This window comes from Octodon degus, unplaced genomic scaffold, assembly GCF_000260255.1.
Source record: "Octodon degus isolate 3935 unplaced genomic scaffold, OctDeg1.0 scaffold00011, whole genome shotgun sequence".
Taxonomy (NCBI): Eukaryota; Metazoa; Chordata; class Mammalia; order Rodentia; family Octodontidae; genus Octodon; species Octodon degus.
In genome coordinates this window covers 26,721,392-26,736,050 of record NW_004524587.1, presented here as the reverse complement: position 1 = coordinate 26,736,050, position 14,659 = coordinate 26,721,392, and the positions used below count along the sequence as shown (strand labels likewise).

The window sequence follows — 14,659 nt, the reverse complement described above, 5'->3', positions numbered from 1 at the left end:
AAGGTCACAGAACCAGTATACACAACAAGGACCCAACCTCAAGTCTGCTTGCCCCCAGCCCCTGTTTGTCCCTCTTGAGTCTCTACCTGTTTGCTCGTGCCCTGCTCAGCTGCCAGCCCTGCATGTTCTCCTCTCCCTCCCCCGAAGCCTATCCTGGCTTCTTGTGCTCCATTTTGCATGGCTCTTTCACTTTCCTTCTCAGACTGAGCCAGACAAGTCTGCCCCTGAAAAGCCCTTTCCTGCTGGCTGGCATCATCGGCCAGTGCCCACGGGTCCAGAAGGTGGATCTCAGGTGGGTGTTCTCCTGGAAAAACCGGGACTGGTCTAGGAGGGTTGGGTCTGGAGACAAGGAATGCAAGGAGGGTCGAGGACAGCAGGACCTGCGCCTAGGGCTGGGCTTCGGGAGGAGTGGTCTTGCCCCAGGGAGCACCCAGTGACCCCAGTACTGTCTGCTCCAGGTCCCTGCAGCATGCCACACTGCACTTCAGGTCCAGCAAGGAGCAGGAAGGTGTGTGTTGTGGGTAAGTGCCCCCATACCATGACTTGGCCACCTACAAGTTTGGGGACAATCGGACCAGCTTGGCTCAGAATCACATGCAAGACCTTCTCCCAGAATCTGACTCAATGAGTTCAGCGAGGGTCCTAGCATTTGCAGCTCAAGTTCCCAAGTGATGGTGTTCCAGCTTTTAGTCTGGGAGGACAACACTTTGAGAACTGCCCCACCACTACCACCCAGAAGGAGGATGTGGATTCTCAGTGGGATCAGCTGGGGGGGGCGCAGCAAATGCCGGGTGTTTGCATAAGACTCGGGCTTGGGTGGGGACCCCTTGAGCTCAGAGGTACACCCTGCACCAGCCAGGCTGGAGGTGGTCAGAGTTGGCTGAACACCCCATGCCCAGATCCCCCCCCCCCCCACTGCACTGCAGGTTCACGGGCTGCAGCCTCCGCCAGGAGCACGTGGAGTCACTGTGCCAGGCACTGAGCAAGTGTGATGGCCTCTGCCAGCTGGAGTGAGTAGGGACAGATCTCAGTCGGGCTGTGGGGCCCTCATGCATCCACCTCCACCCCTAGGACCAGCTCTCAGGGCAGGCATGGGATGCTGGCCACATCCCTCAGGCTTCTCTGAACCCTTCATCCACAGGGACAGAGCTACCTTTCCACTTGCCTCACTAACCCATGCAGCTCCTCAGAAAGGGTCCATGTGAGGGGGGCCGTGGGCTACAGTGAAGGATCCATTGGTCTGCCCAGCAGGTGGTCATAGTATGAAGTGGCCTAGCTGAGGAGGGACACCATCCAGGCAGCATGGGGACTTGAGGACTTGTATCCCCGTGGCGTCTCCTGCATGCCCAGAATACAGGCCCTGCATGTGTGGGAACATTCTAACAGCTAGTGTAATGCAGCTATGAAAAGAAAGGAGACAGACAGACAGATAGACAGAGACAGAGAGACAAAGACAAAGAGATAGAGGAGAGGGAGGACAGGAAGGAAGGAAGAATGGAGGGAAGGGGCAAGATAGAGGAAAGGAAAGAAGGAAAAGAAAGGAAAGGGAAGAAAAAAAGTTTAAATTCTTGTTGAGCTGTGGCCAAGAGAAAAAGTGTGACTGATAAAATCATGTATTTTAAAGAAAGATGAATGAGCCATATGATATGCCTCCAAGTTTCTCACTGTAGAGGGATTTTTTTTCTTATTCTAAAGGTCATTTAATTAAGTGGTTTTATGAGACAAAACAATTTTTAAATGAAACATTTCAGGAAAAGATAAAATAAACAATCATCCCAAGTACAAAGCTGTAGGAGGAAATTCAGATGTTGGGGGCACACTGGCTATATTGTTTCTGAAACTGTAGTTAAAGCATAGAATGCCACAAGGATGGGAAGGCAGAAAAGTATTTGGGTACAGTTTCAGATAAATACCAAACTCCTAAATTGAAAGAACAAATCTGTTGGATAAATGAGTTCTCCAAACTCTTTTCCCCCCTGAATTCTTCTTCAGAAATTGTGGCTCCCAACTGACTCAGGACAGGGTCAGGGGCAAAGCTAATTGTTTTTTCTCTAACTCCAGAAAGCCTGTTGGTGGCCTAGGAACCCACAGACATGAGGGGGAAAGAGGAGGACTGACTGCTGTGGTGCTGGTCAGGGGACAGTAGTGGGCGATGTGGGAGCTGGTGGCCATTCCAGCAGTGACGGAACTGAGGGTGGAGGTGATGGGCGTGGTGGTGTTGAGTAGTGATGATGGTGGTGGTGCTGGCCCCTTCAGCAGCAGTAACAGCAGACCCTGGAGTGCAGCCCATGAGGAGCAGGCGGAGCCCAAGGAGGCACGCTGACCACTGAGACGGCTGCTTGTCTCTTACAGCCTAACAGCCAACCTGCTGGGTGACGACGGGCTCAGGTGCCTTCTAGACCATTTGTCACAGATGTCTATCTCTGGCTTGCTTAAGTAAGTGGGGAGTAGCCTGGAGACAGGAGGGATAGAGCCTGCCCCCAGCCTCTTTAGAAAGTATCCGTGGTGAACCCCAAGAAACAAAGGTCTGGGAGAGAAAGATCTATGCTTACCTGGATTCCGCTCACACTGCACACACACCCATACACACACGTCTTTCTCTCCTTCCCTCATACCCACCATGGGCAGATCCTCTGCCAGACACTCAACAGAGGCTATGGCTTCAGTGAAGCTAACCCTGGGACAACGAAGCCATGTTTCATCCTTAACCAACAGATGTGGGATTGCAGTTGCCTGGTTTCATCCTGCTTGATCCCATCCCTATGTGACAGGAATCTTCAGATGTCCCTGAAGCAGGAAAGGGTCCCCAGGAAGTCATCCACACTCTCGCCTAATCTCCCCAGCAACTTGGGAGATTGACAGCCAGAGCCAGGATTCAGCCTGTTGCTAGGCAACCAAGCCCTGTTCTCTGAGAGTCCCCAGCCCACGTGGGGCTGGAGATGGCATCAGGGACCCATCTGTACCCTGCTCTTACCAAGGACAGTGGCGGCAGCAGCAGCAGGCACAGTGAGGGCAGCTGCAGCCACTCTGCCAGGTTGGGGCAGCATTGGGCCTCTCTCTAAGCCTCACTGTCTCCATCTGCAGAATGGAGAGGTGCTTAGACTCAGGGGCCTCACTTCCAGGAAATGACAGCTGGAAGGGAGGGGAAGGGACTGGGCAGTGCATCATCCCGAGCCTCCTTTCTCTCCTAGTTTGAGTCACAACAGCATCTCTCAGGAAGGTGTCCTGCACCTGCTGGGGACTCTGCCTTCCTGTCCACATATCCAGGAGGCCTCGGTGAAGTATGGACTGGCTGATGGGGGCCACACATGGCTAGCTGTGTGACTTGGGGCAACTCACCACTCTCCAAGTGTCAGGGTTCCCTGGGCAGGGGGTCACAGGCGCCATACTCCCATGCCCATGCCCGGGTGCCAAGGGGTGAAAAAGCTAGGTTTGCCCATCCTCACAGGATGGTACAGACACTTCTCTGTGCTCCTCTCTTCAGCCTGGGCTCCACGCAGAACTTCTGGGTTCACTTCTCCAAGCGGGAGGAGGCTGGGATGAGCCTGAGGTAATTCCTGGTGGGGCAATGGGCAGGAGCGGCAAGGGGAGAGGAGGCTGGCCTACGGCACCTCATGCCTGCCCCAGCCTCCTCCTCCTCCTCCTCCTCCTCCTCCTCCTCCTCTTCCTCAGCCCCTTCCAAACTCACTGCCTTGGGTTGGTCCCTCAGGTCTTCCATGATGCCCCCAGGCCTACAGTCTCAGGCAGGAATTTTACACTGAGTGTGTACCTATTAGCTTGAGTCGGAGGCTCCATTAAGATTCTTGAGCCTCCTGAAAACAAATCCTAGCCTGCCACTGTAGCTGTGAAACCCCAGAGAAGTGACTGATCCTCTCTGTTTCAGTTCTCTCGTTTGCACAACCTGCCCTCGGGGCGATTGCGAGGGTAGAGTGAGTTCTTTTGCAGGAAGGGGAAAGGCCTGGCTCCCTGGAGCGCCCCGCCCAGCCTGCCTGGCCAGTTCCTCTGCAGGTTGGACTTCACATGTGACCACTTCGCCTGTGGCTTAGCCTCCTCCAGTCCCCTCACCGGCAGCACCCACAGCATCCTCACGGCACACACCTGACTGCAACAGTCATGCTCTGAACTCTTCCGTGGCCCCTAGTACCCACAGGATAAAGTTCAAGTTTCTTATCCTCCTGATCTTGTCCCTCACAGTCTGACCCACCAGTCACCCCCCAACACCATATATACACCACACAGCACACACTGCACAACACACATACACTACAGATACATTCACACTCACACAGCACACACATGTACACACACAATGCACAAAGCACATATCACACACATACATGACACAGCACACACACTGCAGATACACTCACACTCACTGACACACACCCTCACCTATACACTTTACACATAGCACATGCATACCATCACACACACTCCTATACAATTGCACACACAACACACATGTGCGTGCCCCATATACCACGCCACACACAACACCTCAGCCACAGGATTCTTTGCTCTCTGCCCATAAGCAGCCTGGCCAGAAGCACACAGCCTCCCACCTCTGTTCACATTTGACCCCTGCTGAGAGAAAACATCCCCAACCCTGCCCGCCAGCTCAATGTCAGTCCCTCTTTGAAGGCCAGAAAGCGTCAAGGCAGGCTGTATCTTTGACCTCTGCCCTTGGCGACTCCACACACACAGCAGGTCCCCAGGAAGTCTAGGAGGAAACCAGGCCAGTGGCCCTCACGGGCCTCACTGGATCTGTCCCTGGCCTTCTGCCCTCAGGCTGAGTGAGTGCAGCTTCGGGCCAGAGCACGTGCCCAGACTGGCCAGCAGCATCAGCCAGGCCCTCCAGCTGACAGAGCTCGTGTAAGTGACAGTCCAGCCCATGGGGACAGCTGAAGAGTGGGCACCCTACAGGGCCACCAGTGACTGTGCTCTGTCCCCAGGCTGACCCGGTGTGGCTTGAGTCTGAAGCAGCTGGCCATCCTTCTGAGCATGGTGAGGCGGCCATCAGGTCTCCTGCACCTCAGGTATCTTTCCCCTTCCTGATGTGGGAGGGGCCATGGTATGAATTCAAGCTGGATGGGTACCAGAGCACAGGGCCCCAGGATCACAGCCCTGGCCATTTCCTGTACCCAGAACCCTACCTCCTGGATCCAGAGCAGACCCTGCCCACCTGTCCCAGAGTCACCCCCCCACACACACACGCATACATTTAGAAGAGCAGTCCCTTCCCTGGATGGGGCTTGTGCTTTGGGGTTTAGGAAATAAAAGACAGTTCCCTAAAGAATACCTAAGCAAGGATAAAAATAACATAAAATAAATATGCTAGTCAGGTGTGGTGGTGCACCGTTTCAACACTATGGGATGCTGAGCAGGGATTGCAAGTTTGAGCCCAGCCTGGGCAACTTGGCAACTTTGTAAGATCTTGTCTTAAAAATAGATGGATAGGTGGGTGGGTGGATGAGTGGATGGATGGGTAGATAAAATTTTAAAACTGCTGGGTATGTAGCTCAGTTCAAAGACTCTAGATTTGTACTACCCCACAAAAAAAAAAAAAAAAAAAAATGCGTGCGTATTCACCATAATTTTAAAGATTCAGGAGAAAAGTACACTGAAAGTAGAAAGAATATTTTAAAGCTCATATCCCATTACTTAGACTTGACAACTGCTCATATTTTCCATATCTGCTTCACTTTTTTGTCTTTTGGCTAAGGTATTTTTTTTTTTTTTGGTAAAGTATTTTAAAATAAATTATAGCCCTCATAAAATATCACTCCTAAGTATTTCACCATAAATCTCTAGAAAGGAAGAACATTTTCCACATAATCATAGTTCAGTTAGGATACCGGAGAAACTCAAGTCACAATTCCTTAGAACCACACATTACCTACTCTAATCTGTCCATCTCCCAAATGGGTCAGCTGGCTTGTTGGGTCGGGCTGCAAGCAGGGACCACATTCGCAAGGGGCGGAGCTGGCCCTGTGGGTCTGTGGTTAGGGCACCGCCAACTGCCAGGCTTATGATTCTGGTGGTCATCAACATGCCGCAGAGCCCGTTCCTGACTTTTCTGTAGATTGAAGCTAGATCACAAGTCTTGATAAGATGAATTTACATAGCTGCACCCCAAATCTGGCTTCCCAGACAGTGCTGTGCATGGCTCGCCAGCACCCCCCGGTTGAGACGCAGGGTCTTGCTTTTACCGTACATCGCATTTTTAAAATTATGGCAAAGTATGTATAACGAGATTCGCCTTCCTGACCATTTTAAATGTGCAGCATTAAGAACATTTGCATGCTCTACAACCAATCTGATTCCTTCATCTTACAAAACTGAGGCCGCACCCAGTAGACCACAAGTTCCCGTCTGCATTCTCCCAGCCCCTGCCAGCGCCATCTGCACTTCCTTCCGTCCCTCTGAATCCGAGTACTCCAGACATCTTCTATTAAGTGGAATCCTGCAGTACTGGTCTTTCGGTGACAGTCCCTTTACACTTAGCAGGCTGTCACCGGGGTTCATCCATAGTGTAGCACATGCCAGAACTTCCTTCTGCAACTTGATCCTTCCCCGCTAATGGTCTGTGAATTGCTTCTGCACAGTGGCCTCATGAATAAGAGTGACACTGCCGTGAACACAGGCGTTCAAATATGTCTTAATGCCTCTGCTTTCAATTCTTGGGGGGATTTACCCAGAATTGCTAGGTTACCCCAAATTACGTTTTATCATTTTGCCCAGAAAGCTGAGGCAGGAAGATCGCTGTGAGTTCAAGGCCAGCCTGGGCAACAAAGTGAGTCCAAGGCTGGCCTGAACTGCAGAGTGATACCCTGTCTCAAAGAAACTAAATAAATAATTAAATCCTTTATTAAGCCTAAAAGTAATATACACTCACTGCAGAAATTTGTGGAAAATCCAGAAGAACATAAAGAAAAATGGCATTTAAGCAGAAAAATGGTATTTAAAAAGAACTAACCCAATATAACCTTGAACTAGGAATATTTTAAATAGCTCTTTTATCCTGCTTCTAAGTTAATGCATGCACACTTAATGTATTTTCCTTATATCCCTTATCGCCATCTTTCTCTTCCTATATTTTGCCCTTTTTAAAATACAAAACTGGGATCGTACTTCATGTGCAGTTTGGTTTTCTTAACTTGGCCATGTAACATTATATGGATCTTTTCTGAAATCTAAAAATATTGTTTTTTAAAAATTTTTTCAATTTAGGTTCTTGCAAAATGATTCTTGAAATAAGGATGATGTAAATTTCCCTTTTTATGCTTATGCACCATTGTGTAATTTTATAGTTTTAAAATAGGCCAAAAAGCCTCCAGACCCCTGGGGGCAGTGACCCTCTCCCAGGGTTCTGAGTGCTGCCATGAGGAGGGGACACATGTCTGTGTGTCCCTTCCGGTGGCAGGGTGAAGGAGCCATGGGTTGGCGAAGCCGGGGTGCCTGCCGTGCTGGACATCTGTGCCCAGGCCTTGGGCAACATCACCATCATAGGGTGAGACCTCTTACAGTTCTCCACTTTTTTATGGCTTCTGGGACCTTCCACTGGTCTCTTGTCCTCGGGGTCATAGCTGTAACACACAGAATTCTCTGTGTCCCCAAGATGGCAGGACTTCCTGGGGCACACGTGAGGGGCTACACACATCTACTGGGACTTAGGCTGTAGTCAGACTTCAGTGTCAAGCTGCAAAAGGCAGCACAGATTCAAGACAAAAGGCTGTGAGTCCAGGAAGCTGTAGCTGGGATCCTATGCTGACTTCTTGGAAGTGGCCCCTGCCACACACACACAGCTTTGTGATCTGAGATGACAGAGTGACATGCAGTAGGTGAAAGCAAAGATCTCTGACCTGTGTCGTCGGATCCCCACTCAGCAGTTACTGTCCGAAGATCTGCTGTCCACCAGCAACCACCCAGGAAGGACCTGGGATGGTTTAACTTCTCCCTCAGCCCCTGCTGCTGTGCCTGACCTTCAGGCAAAGCCAGTGAGCTCCGAGTGCTAACGTGACCTGCAGACAAGCCCACCAACTCCTCTGTGGCCCTTGAGCACATCCCTTTGAATGTCCTAGAACAGCCTGTGCATGCCCGCACTAGCTCTGTCAGACTCGGGAAAGCCTCATCTTAGTTACTTCAGACTGCTGAAAGGCACCATTTTTAGTGTACGAGATTCAAGGAAGCAAGTGCTTTCCCATTTCAGGGAGGCCAGGCAGGGGATACAGGGACCCGAGCAGAGGGGCTAGAGAAGCAGGCTGGGCAGGGAAGGCCGCCATGGGCCTCACCAGGCCTCTCTCCCTTGTCAGCATCTCTGAGACCCAGCAGCAGCTCAGCATACAGCTGGAATTTCCTCATCAAGAAGAAAACCCAGAGACCATGGCCCTCAGGTGGGGACAGCTGTGACTAGGAGCGTCTGTGACTGTTTCTGACCCATATTTCTCATGCCCCTGCCCAGTCTTCCCATGCCCAGTCTTTCTGTGGCCTGTGAGGTGTGCCTCCCACCCTCCCCAACCCCAGCCCAGGGCCCATCTCCTCACCAGCTTTCAGTTCCTTGAACAGCATCTTGAGCTCTTTGACCCCCGGCTCCTCCCTCTGCCATATGTTCCATCTTCTTTCACTGGCTATACTTCTCTATCCTTCAAGTTTCAGCTTAGATGCCACCATTTTGAGGAGGGTCACTGGTCCCCAGCACTTAGGCAAATTTTCCTGTTACTCACTCTCTTAGATGCCTGGATGCATAGCACCTCTAATGCACTTTTGGAAAGCAAAATGTCATTTTGAGTGGATGTAGCCCTATATATATACATTCTGGGGAGTCCAGAATGGCTGGATTTCAGTCCACTTTACCCCCTAGGGTACCCTCCTTTGTGCAGTGGCTATACCAGCTACACCAGCTGCCCCGCCTAGCCCCTTCCTTTGCAGCACTGCCTATAACCAATCCCAAGTTGTGGGATTCCATTTGACCAAAGCTTATTCACCCCTATGCTACAAGCTGCTTGAAAGCAGGGATTGAATCACCCCTCCTGCACCATGAGTTCACAAACCACCCCCTGTCATCTGCCTCCAGGCTGGCTAACTGTGACCACAGCCTCGTCAGGCAGCTGATGGAGACATGCGCCAGGCTGCAGCAGCTCAGGTCAGCTTCCAGAAATGCTGTCCCATCCTGGGCCTCTGTTGGACTTCAGTGCATCATGCAGGCCATGTGGGAGGGTCACTCTTTATCCAGGGTGTTTTAGGGGGGTTCCTGAGAGATTCCTCTCCTCCCATACCTCGCTGCCTATGTGATGGGCTCTGAGGTGTGTGCAGGCCGGCAGCCTCTGGAACATTCTTGGACTTTTTCAGCCTGTCTCAGGTAAACCTCTGCGATGGCAGCAGTGCTACCTCCCTCCTGCTGCAGCGCCTCCTGCTGTCCCTCTGTGAGCTGAAGACCTTCCGGTGAGCACAGGACTTTCCCTCAGGCCCTCTGTGCCTCTGCTTTGTGCCACACCTCTCTTTTTCCCAACCTTGTACCAGAGAACTGTGTGTGTCCCCTGCTCTGGGTGGGCACTGCAGGAGTCCTAGAGAGTAGGCTAGAGGGACGTGGCCATGGGTACGGCGAGTACGAAAATTACTCCTTTTTCAAAGCTTACTCCTTTTCTTTCTCTTTCTTTCATTTTTCCTTCCTTCCTTCATTTTTAAAAATTATTGCAAATAAAATGTTGAAGGACTGAGAATGTCCTTACAACATTTACCCAAATTCCACAATGTCAATATTTTTCCACTTTCCTTCCTTCCTCCTTCTCTCTTCTTCCTCTCTTTCCCTTCTCCCCCTACCCCATTTGAGAGTAAGTTGCATAATCATGTCACCCTCAGCACACATTTGAGTAAATTTCCTAAGAATAATGCCATTCTTTTTGGGGTTTTTTTCTTTTTTGGCGGAACCGGGAATTGAACTCAGGCCCTTGCGCTTGCCAGGCAAGATGCTTATTCCACTGAGTCATCTCCCTGGCCCCTGCCATTCTCTTTCATAACCCAGTAAAATTATACAATTCAGGAAATTTAACAGTGATGTGCAGTTATGTAAACTAGTTTCTACTTCGCCCCTGCTACTTGGCCTAGTAATATCTGTTTGCTGCTGTTTGCGCTTTGTTTTGTTTTACCTGTCCTGGAGCCAGTCAGGATCGCATGGTGATGGGCTGTCACCTCTCCTTCACCTCCTTCTATCTGAACAGTTCTTTGTCTTTCGTGTCGTTGTCTCTGACATTTACAGAGCAGTTATTTATTTATTTTGTTCTTTGTTTTTCTTTTTTTCCCCATAATTTTGTTGAGAAACAAATAGCAATGAGACAGTTTCAAACCAAATTGGTAGGACAGTTTCAATAATTAACACATTGCATACATTCTTCCTAGGGGTTAATTGCTGTACAAGATGCGGACATGATACCCTATTTACAAACACTATGAGAACAAATCTCTCTATTCTTTAAGAGAATGTAACTATATATCTATCCTAACCATTTTGAATACACAGATACAAAATGGACATTCATCTGTATCCCCTTTTTTTGTTTAGTTCCGTTATTTGAATATTATAGGTGTGTTAACTCAGCAAAATACTCTAAAAGAGTCCAGTAGTCCATAATAGTATTGAGTCTTCCGCTTCACTGACAATGTCAGAAATCATTGACCTGAGTCCCCTACAGCTCAACATAACAACATGTCTTTACTTCTTCATTTTTATACTTTTCTACTGAATGGTTAAGACCAAGGTAAAGCAGGACCTATGCAACAAGAGTTGTAGCTTTTGGGTCTGATAAGGTCAGTGAAATGCCCTCAGGATTTATCCTGAGATCCTGTACCTCAGATTGTACATCCTTTGTCAGTGTCAGCCATGTGGATGAGTCACGGCCATTGCTTGGCCATTGTGCTTGCTCTCTGTGAAACAGGGCAGTTATTTAGCAGAATATCCCTCAACTTGAGTTTGTCCAGTGACTCCTGGCACTTAGCTTTAGAGACCACATTTTGGGCAGTAGAGTGACTTAAGCCTTGCTGTTTTGTGTCCCTTCAGGGGCACATGATGTCTGCGTGGCCCCTGCTGCACATGCTAACTGTGCCACCTTGCGGGGGGGGGGGGGTGATGTCTGCCAAACTTCTTGCAGTTTTTCCTTCGTGATTAACGCACGTTTGTGTGGAGATAATTTAAGACTGTTCAAATGTCCTGCTCTTCCTCAGACTTTCATGCAATTTTAGCACCTATTGGCAATTCTTACCCAGATCAATTATCCGTATAGCAGTTGAAAAATGTTTCCTAATTTTCAGGGTTTTTTTCAATACAACTGATGACAGCAAGAAGAAACTCTGCAGCGGATTAAAGCACCTGCTTAGGCAGATGCAAGGACCAGGGTTCGATCCCTGGCGTGCTGTGCCAACCCCACTCCCTGGGTGCACTGAGACGGCAATTGATTTTTTATGTATTTTATTTATTTATATTATTTTTAATGTATTTAGTACAGGGTCTACATGGTCTCACGACACAGATTGAATTCACAGTAATCCTCCTGTTTTCAGCCTCCCAAGTGCTGGGATTACAGGCGCATGCTACCACACCCAGTCTCATTCACCACCTCAGCATGCCCTGGGGGCAGGGATGGCTCTGCATGCCATGGGTGTGGTGGTGGCCCCTGAAATCCCAGTGCTTGGGAGGATCACTAGGAGCCTGATCTGTGTGGTGAAACTTGGTAGACCCTGTACTAAATACAAAAAAAGAAGAGGAAGAGGAATGGGAAGGAGGAGGGGGAGGGGAAGAGGAAGGGAAGAGGAGGAGGAGGAGGAGGAGGAGGAGGAGGAGGAGGAGGAGGAGGAGGAGGAGGAGGAGGAGACAGTAACAATTCTGGGACCAACAGAATTGTTGACCTAACCAGTACCTGCTATAGAGATACAAAGCTGTGGTAAAGGGCACCAGCTACACTTGGTGATACCAACATGGTGCAGGCTGTGAAGTTGCTCCCTAGCTGACTGGTGTTAGGTGGAAAGCCCAGACTCCTGCCTCTAGTTACAGCTTGCCTTAGTCTGTCCATGTGAAGAAGATTTATGAAGACAAAGTGTCCCCAACCCACTGTCCCCAGGAGCCCTGCCCTCTGAGATGGCACACCTGCTTCATGGGCTGCCCTTTCATCCCCACCAGGCTGACCTCCAGCTGTGTGAGCACCCAGGCCCTCACTCACCTGGCAGCTGGACTGGGCCACCTCCACCACTTGGAGGAGCTGGAGTGAGTCACGGGATGTTGGGATGCCTGGAGGGATGACTCAGCCCAGAGTAGGGGGCAGAGAGGACACCTGGGCCCATGTGGGGAGGACAGTGACACTTCTGCCTGTGACTCTCCTGAAGCAGAATGCGGCCCCAGAAAGGCTGAGCACTATGTTCTCATTCTCAACATTACCCCTGTCCCTGAGTGCCTCCAGCCAAATCCCTCCTCCACTCTGGGCTATCTGTTGCCTCCATGAAAAGGGGGGTTCATATGGCAAGGACTAAGGGACAGAAGGACTATTGCATGCATGAGTGCACGCATGCAGGTCCCTGTCCCCTGGCTGCATCTCTGCAGCCCTCGTTTCATCCAGGGCATTCTTCCTCTGCCAGGTCAACTGGAACTGCCATGTCTCCCTCCCACAGAAACCCCAGAGCCCAACCCTTGGGTCCAGGAATACCTCCAGCAAGCTTGCACAGTGAGGCTGGCTAGGATCTACAGACCCAAAGGGGCCGGGCAGATGGCTCAGTAGAATAAGCGCTTGCCTGCCTGAGTTCAATCCCCGGTTCTAAAAAAAAAAAAAAATACACACCCAGAGCAGGCTCTCAGCTGTACTTGAGGGGCCAGGCAGGCTTGTCTAACCCTCGCCTCTGCTTGGTCCTCTCCAGCTTCTCTAACAATCAAGTCGGTGAGCAGAGCACTGAAGCACTGGTTGAGGTCCTCAAGGGGAAATTCAGGCTGAAGAGCCTCCAGTAAGTATCAGCCAAAGGCTCATGGGGGGTGGCAGGAGGGGGTTAATAGATAAAGTAAGTGGTGGTGGTGGCTAATGGGGAGGGGCATGGGAACCATGCCCAGAAGCTTTGCATTTCTTGAACACAAACTGTCAAGTGCCTGGATGAACCCAGGCGAATGTCCCGGGTAAGCCAAACATCCTCTCAGACCTTTTATGTCCTTAACCAAGTCTGAGGGTCAGCAGGATGCTCGGTCACAGGAAACAGAATGCTCAACTCAAACCAACCCATGCCAGGAGTTTATTGGCTTATGTCATGGAAAAACACAAGCTGTTGACTTCAGACATGGTTGTATGTAGGGATTAAATATTGGCGCTCTCTGTCTCTATCTGTCTCTCCCTCCCCCTTTCTGTCTCTCTGTCTGTCTGTCTTTTCACTCATAACCTAATCATGCGACTTTGCCACTCATACTCATAACCCAACTCTGTGCACAAAAGCATTCTCACTGGTCACATATGGGTCACATGGTCACCCTATCAACTGGACCAAGAGTGAGGTTTCAGGGTGCTATTAACAAAAGAGGGGGAAACAAACTCCAGGAAGAAAATCCCACAGATATCCACTGTCTTTTGTCTATAGTTGTTTCCTTGTTAAATGGCAACTTTTCCCTCCCTTATAATTTGGAGTTAACAATTTCTCAGAAATGCCACAAACAACCTCAGTCTAAAAGACAAACCCTATTCCACAAATTCCTGCTTAGATGGTATCTAGACAAACAAACAAACAAACAAACAAAAAAAAACCCACAAAACAGTGTTTTCTGCTTTTAATCTCTCAGCTTTTCTGATGACCAAAGATATACCAAGTTCTGTCATTATAGAAATATGTAACAAAGACCATGAAATCCCTTAAGATAACATTCCTCAATAAAACTTTTGGGAGGAACCCATTTGTGACCTCTTCTCCAATTCTTTTCTACATAAGTTTTTGAATGTAGTTTCAAAATAGCCTTTTGACTTTTCCCCCATAGCAGTACAATTCTCCCACTCTGTCCCTCTGTGCTTGTCATAGGGGAGAGGACAGAAAAGAGGGAGGGCAGGGGAAACGACAGGGGGGCTAGAGAAACCTTGGACCACGAGACCATCCTGTCTCTCACAGAGCTCCTGCTTTGGCTTCCCCCCATATCTGTGCTTCCTCCCCCGCCAACTTGAAAGCTTTATTTAGGCATTAGAGGCTGGGCAGGGTCACCACTGACTCATTCATGCACTTGACAAATATGAACAGGCAGGAGACAGGAGTCAGGGCTGGGGCCGATGGTCCTTCAGGGACAAGATGAGCCTCCCAGGGGAGCCTTGCATCTTCTGACCCTTCACACCCATTGCTATTTCTTGCCTCCCGCTGCCTTGGTTGCCCTATCTATCAAGTGGGCACAGTGGTGCCTTTCCTGCCAGAAAGAAGGGGATTTGTTTTCTGTGCCCAGGAGCCTCTTGCAATTGTAAGTTTCTGAGTGTCTCCTGCCGTGGGCAACTCCCCTCAAATCTAAAAGCTACAGCTGGGTGTGGTGGTACATGCAGGTGACCTCAGCACTGGGGAGGCTGAGGTTGGAGGGTGATAATGAGTTCAAATCCAGCGAGAGAGAGAGAGAGAGAGAGAGAGAGAGAGAGAGAGAGAGAGAGACAGAGACAGAGAGACAGAGACA

The 14,659-nt window shown here is 49.9% G+C and overlaps 1 protein-coding gene across 6 annotated transcripts in view; it reads left to right on the top strand.

Moving 5' to 3' along the window:
- Positions 1 to 14,659, top strand: part of Nlrc5 (NLR family CARD domain containing 5) — a 73,125-nt gene that overhangs the window by 49,279 nt on the left and 9,187 nt on the right. For all 6 annotated transcript variants that reach the window (XM_023709361.1, XM_023709363.1, XM_023709362.1 and 3 more), the window contains 14 exons: positions 203 to 292; positions 459 to 521; positions 927 to 1,010; positions 2,353 to 2,436; positions 3,192 to 3,281; positions 3,485 to 3,550; positions 4,789 to 4,872; positions 4,953 to 5,036; positions 7,424 to 7,510; positions 8,313 to 8,393; positions 9,074 to 9,142; positions 9,349 to 9,441; positions 12,170 to 12,253; positions 12,898 to 12,981. In XM_023709361.1, coding sequence (XP_023565129.1) covers positions 203 to 292; positions 459 to 521; positions 927 to 1,010; positions 2,353 to 2,436; positions 3,192 to 3,281; positions 3,485 to 3,550; positions 4,789 to 4,872; positions 4,953 to 5,036; positions 7,424 to 7,510; positions 8,313 to 8,393; positions 9,074 to 9,142; positions 9,349 to 9,441; positions 12,170 to 12,253; positions 12,898 to 12,981 — 1,143 coding nt within the window. The remainder of the gene's footprint in view (positions 1 to 202; positions 293 to 458; positions 522 to 926; positions 1,011 to 2,352; positions 2,437 to 3,191; positions 3,282 to 3,484; positions 3,551 to 4,788; positions 4,873 to 4,952; positions 5,037 to 7,423; positions 7,511 to 8,312; positions 8,394 to 9,073; positions 9,143 to 9,348; positions 9,442 to 12,169; positions 12,254 to 12,897; positions 12,982 to 14,659) is intronic.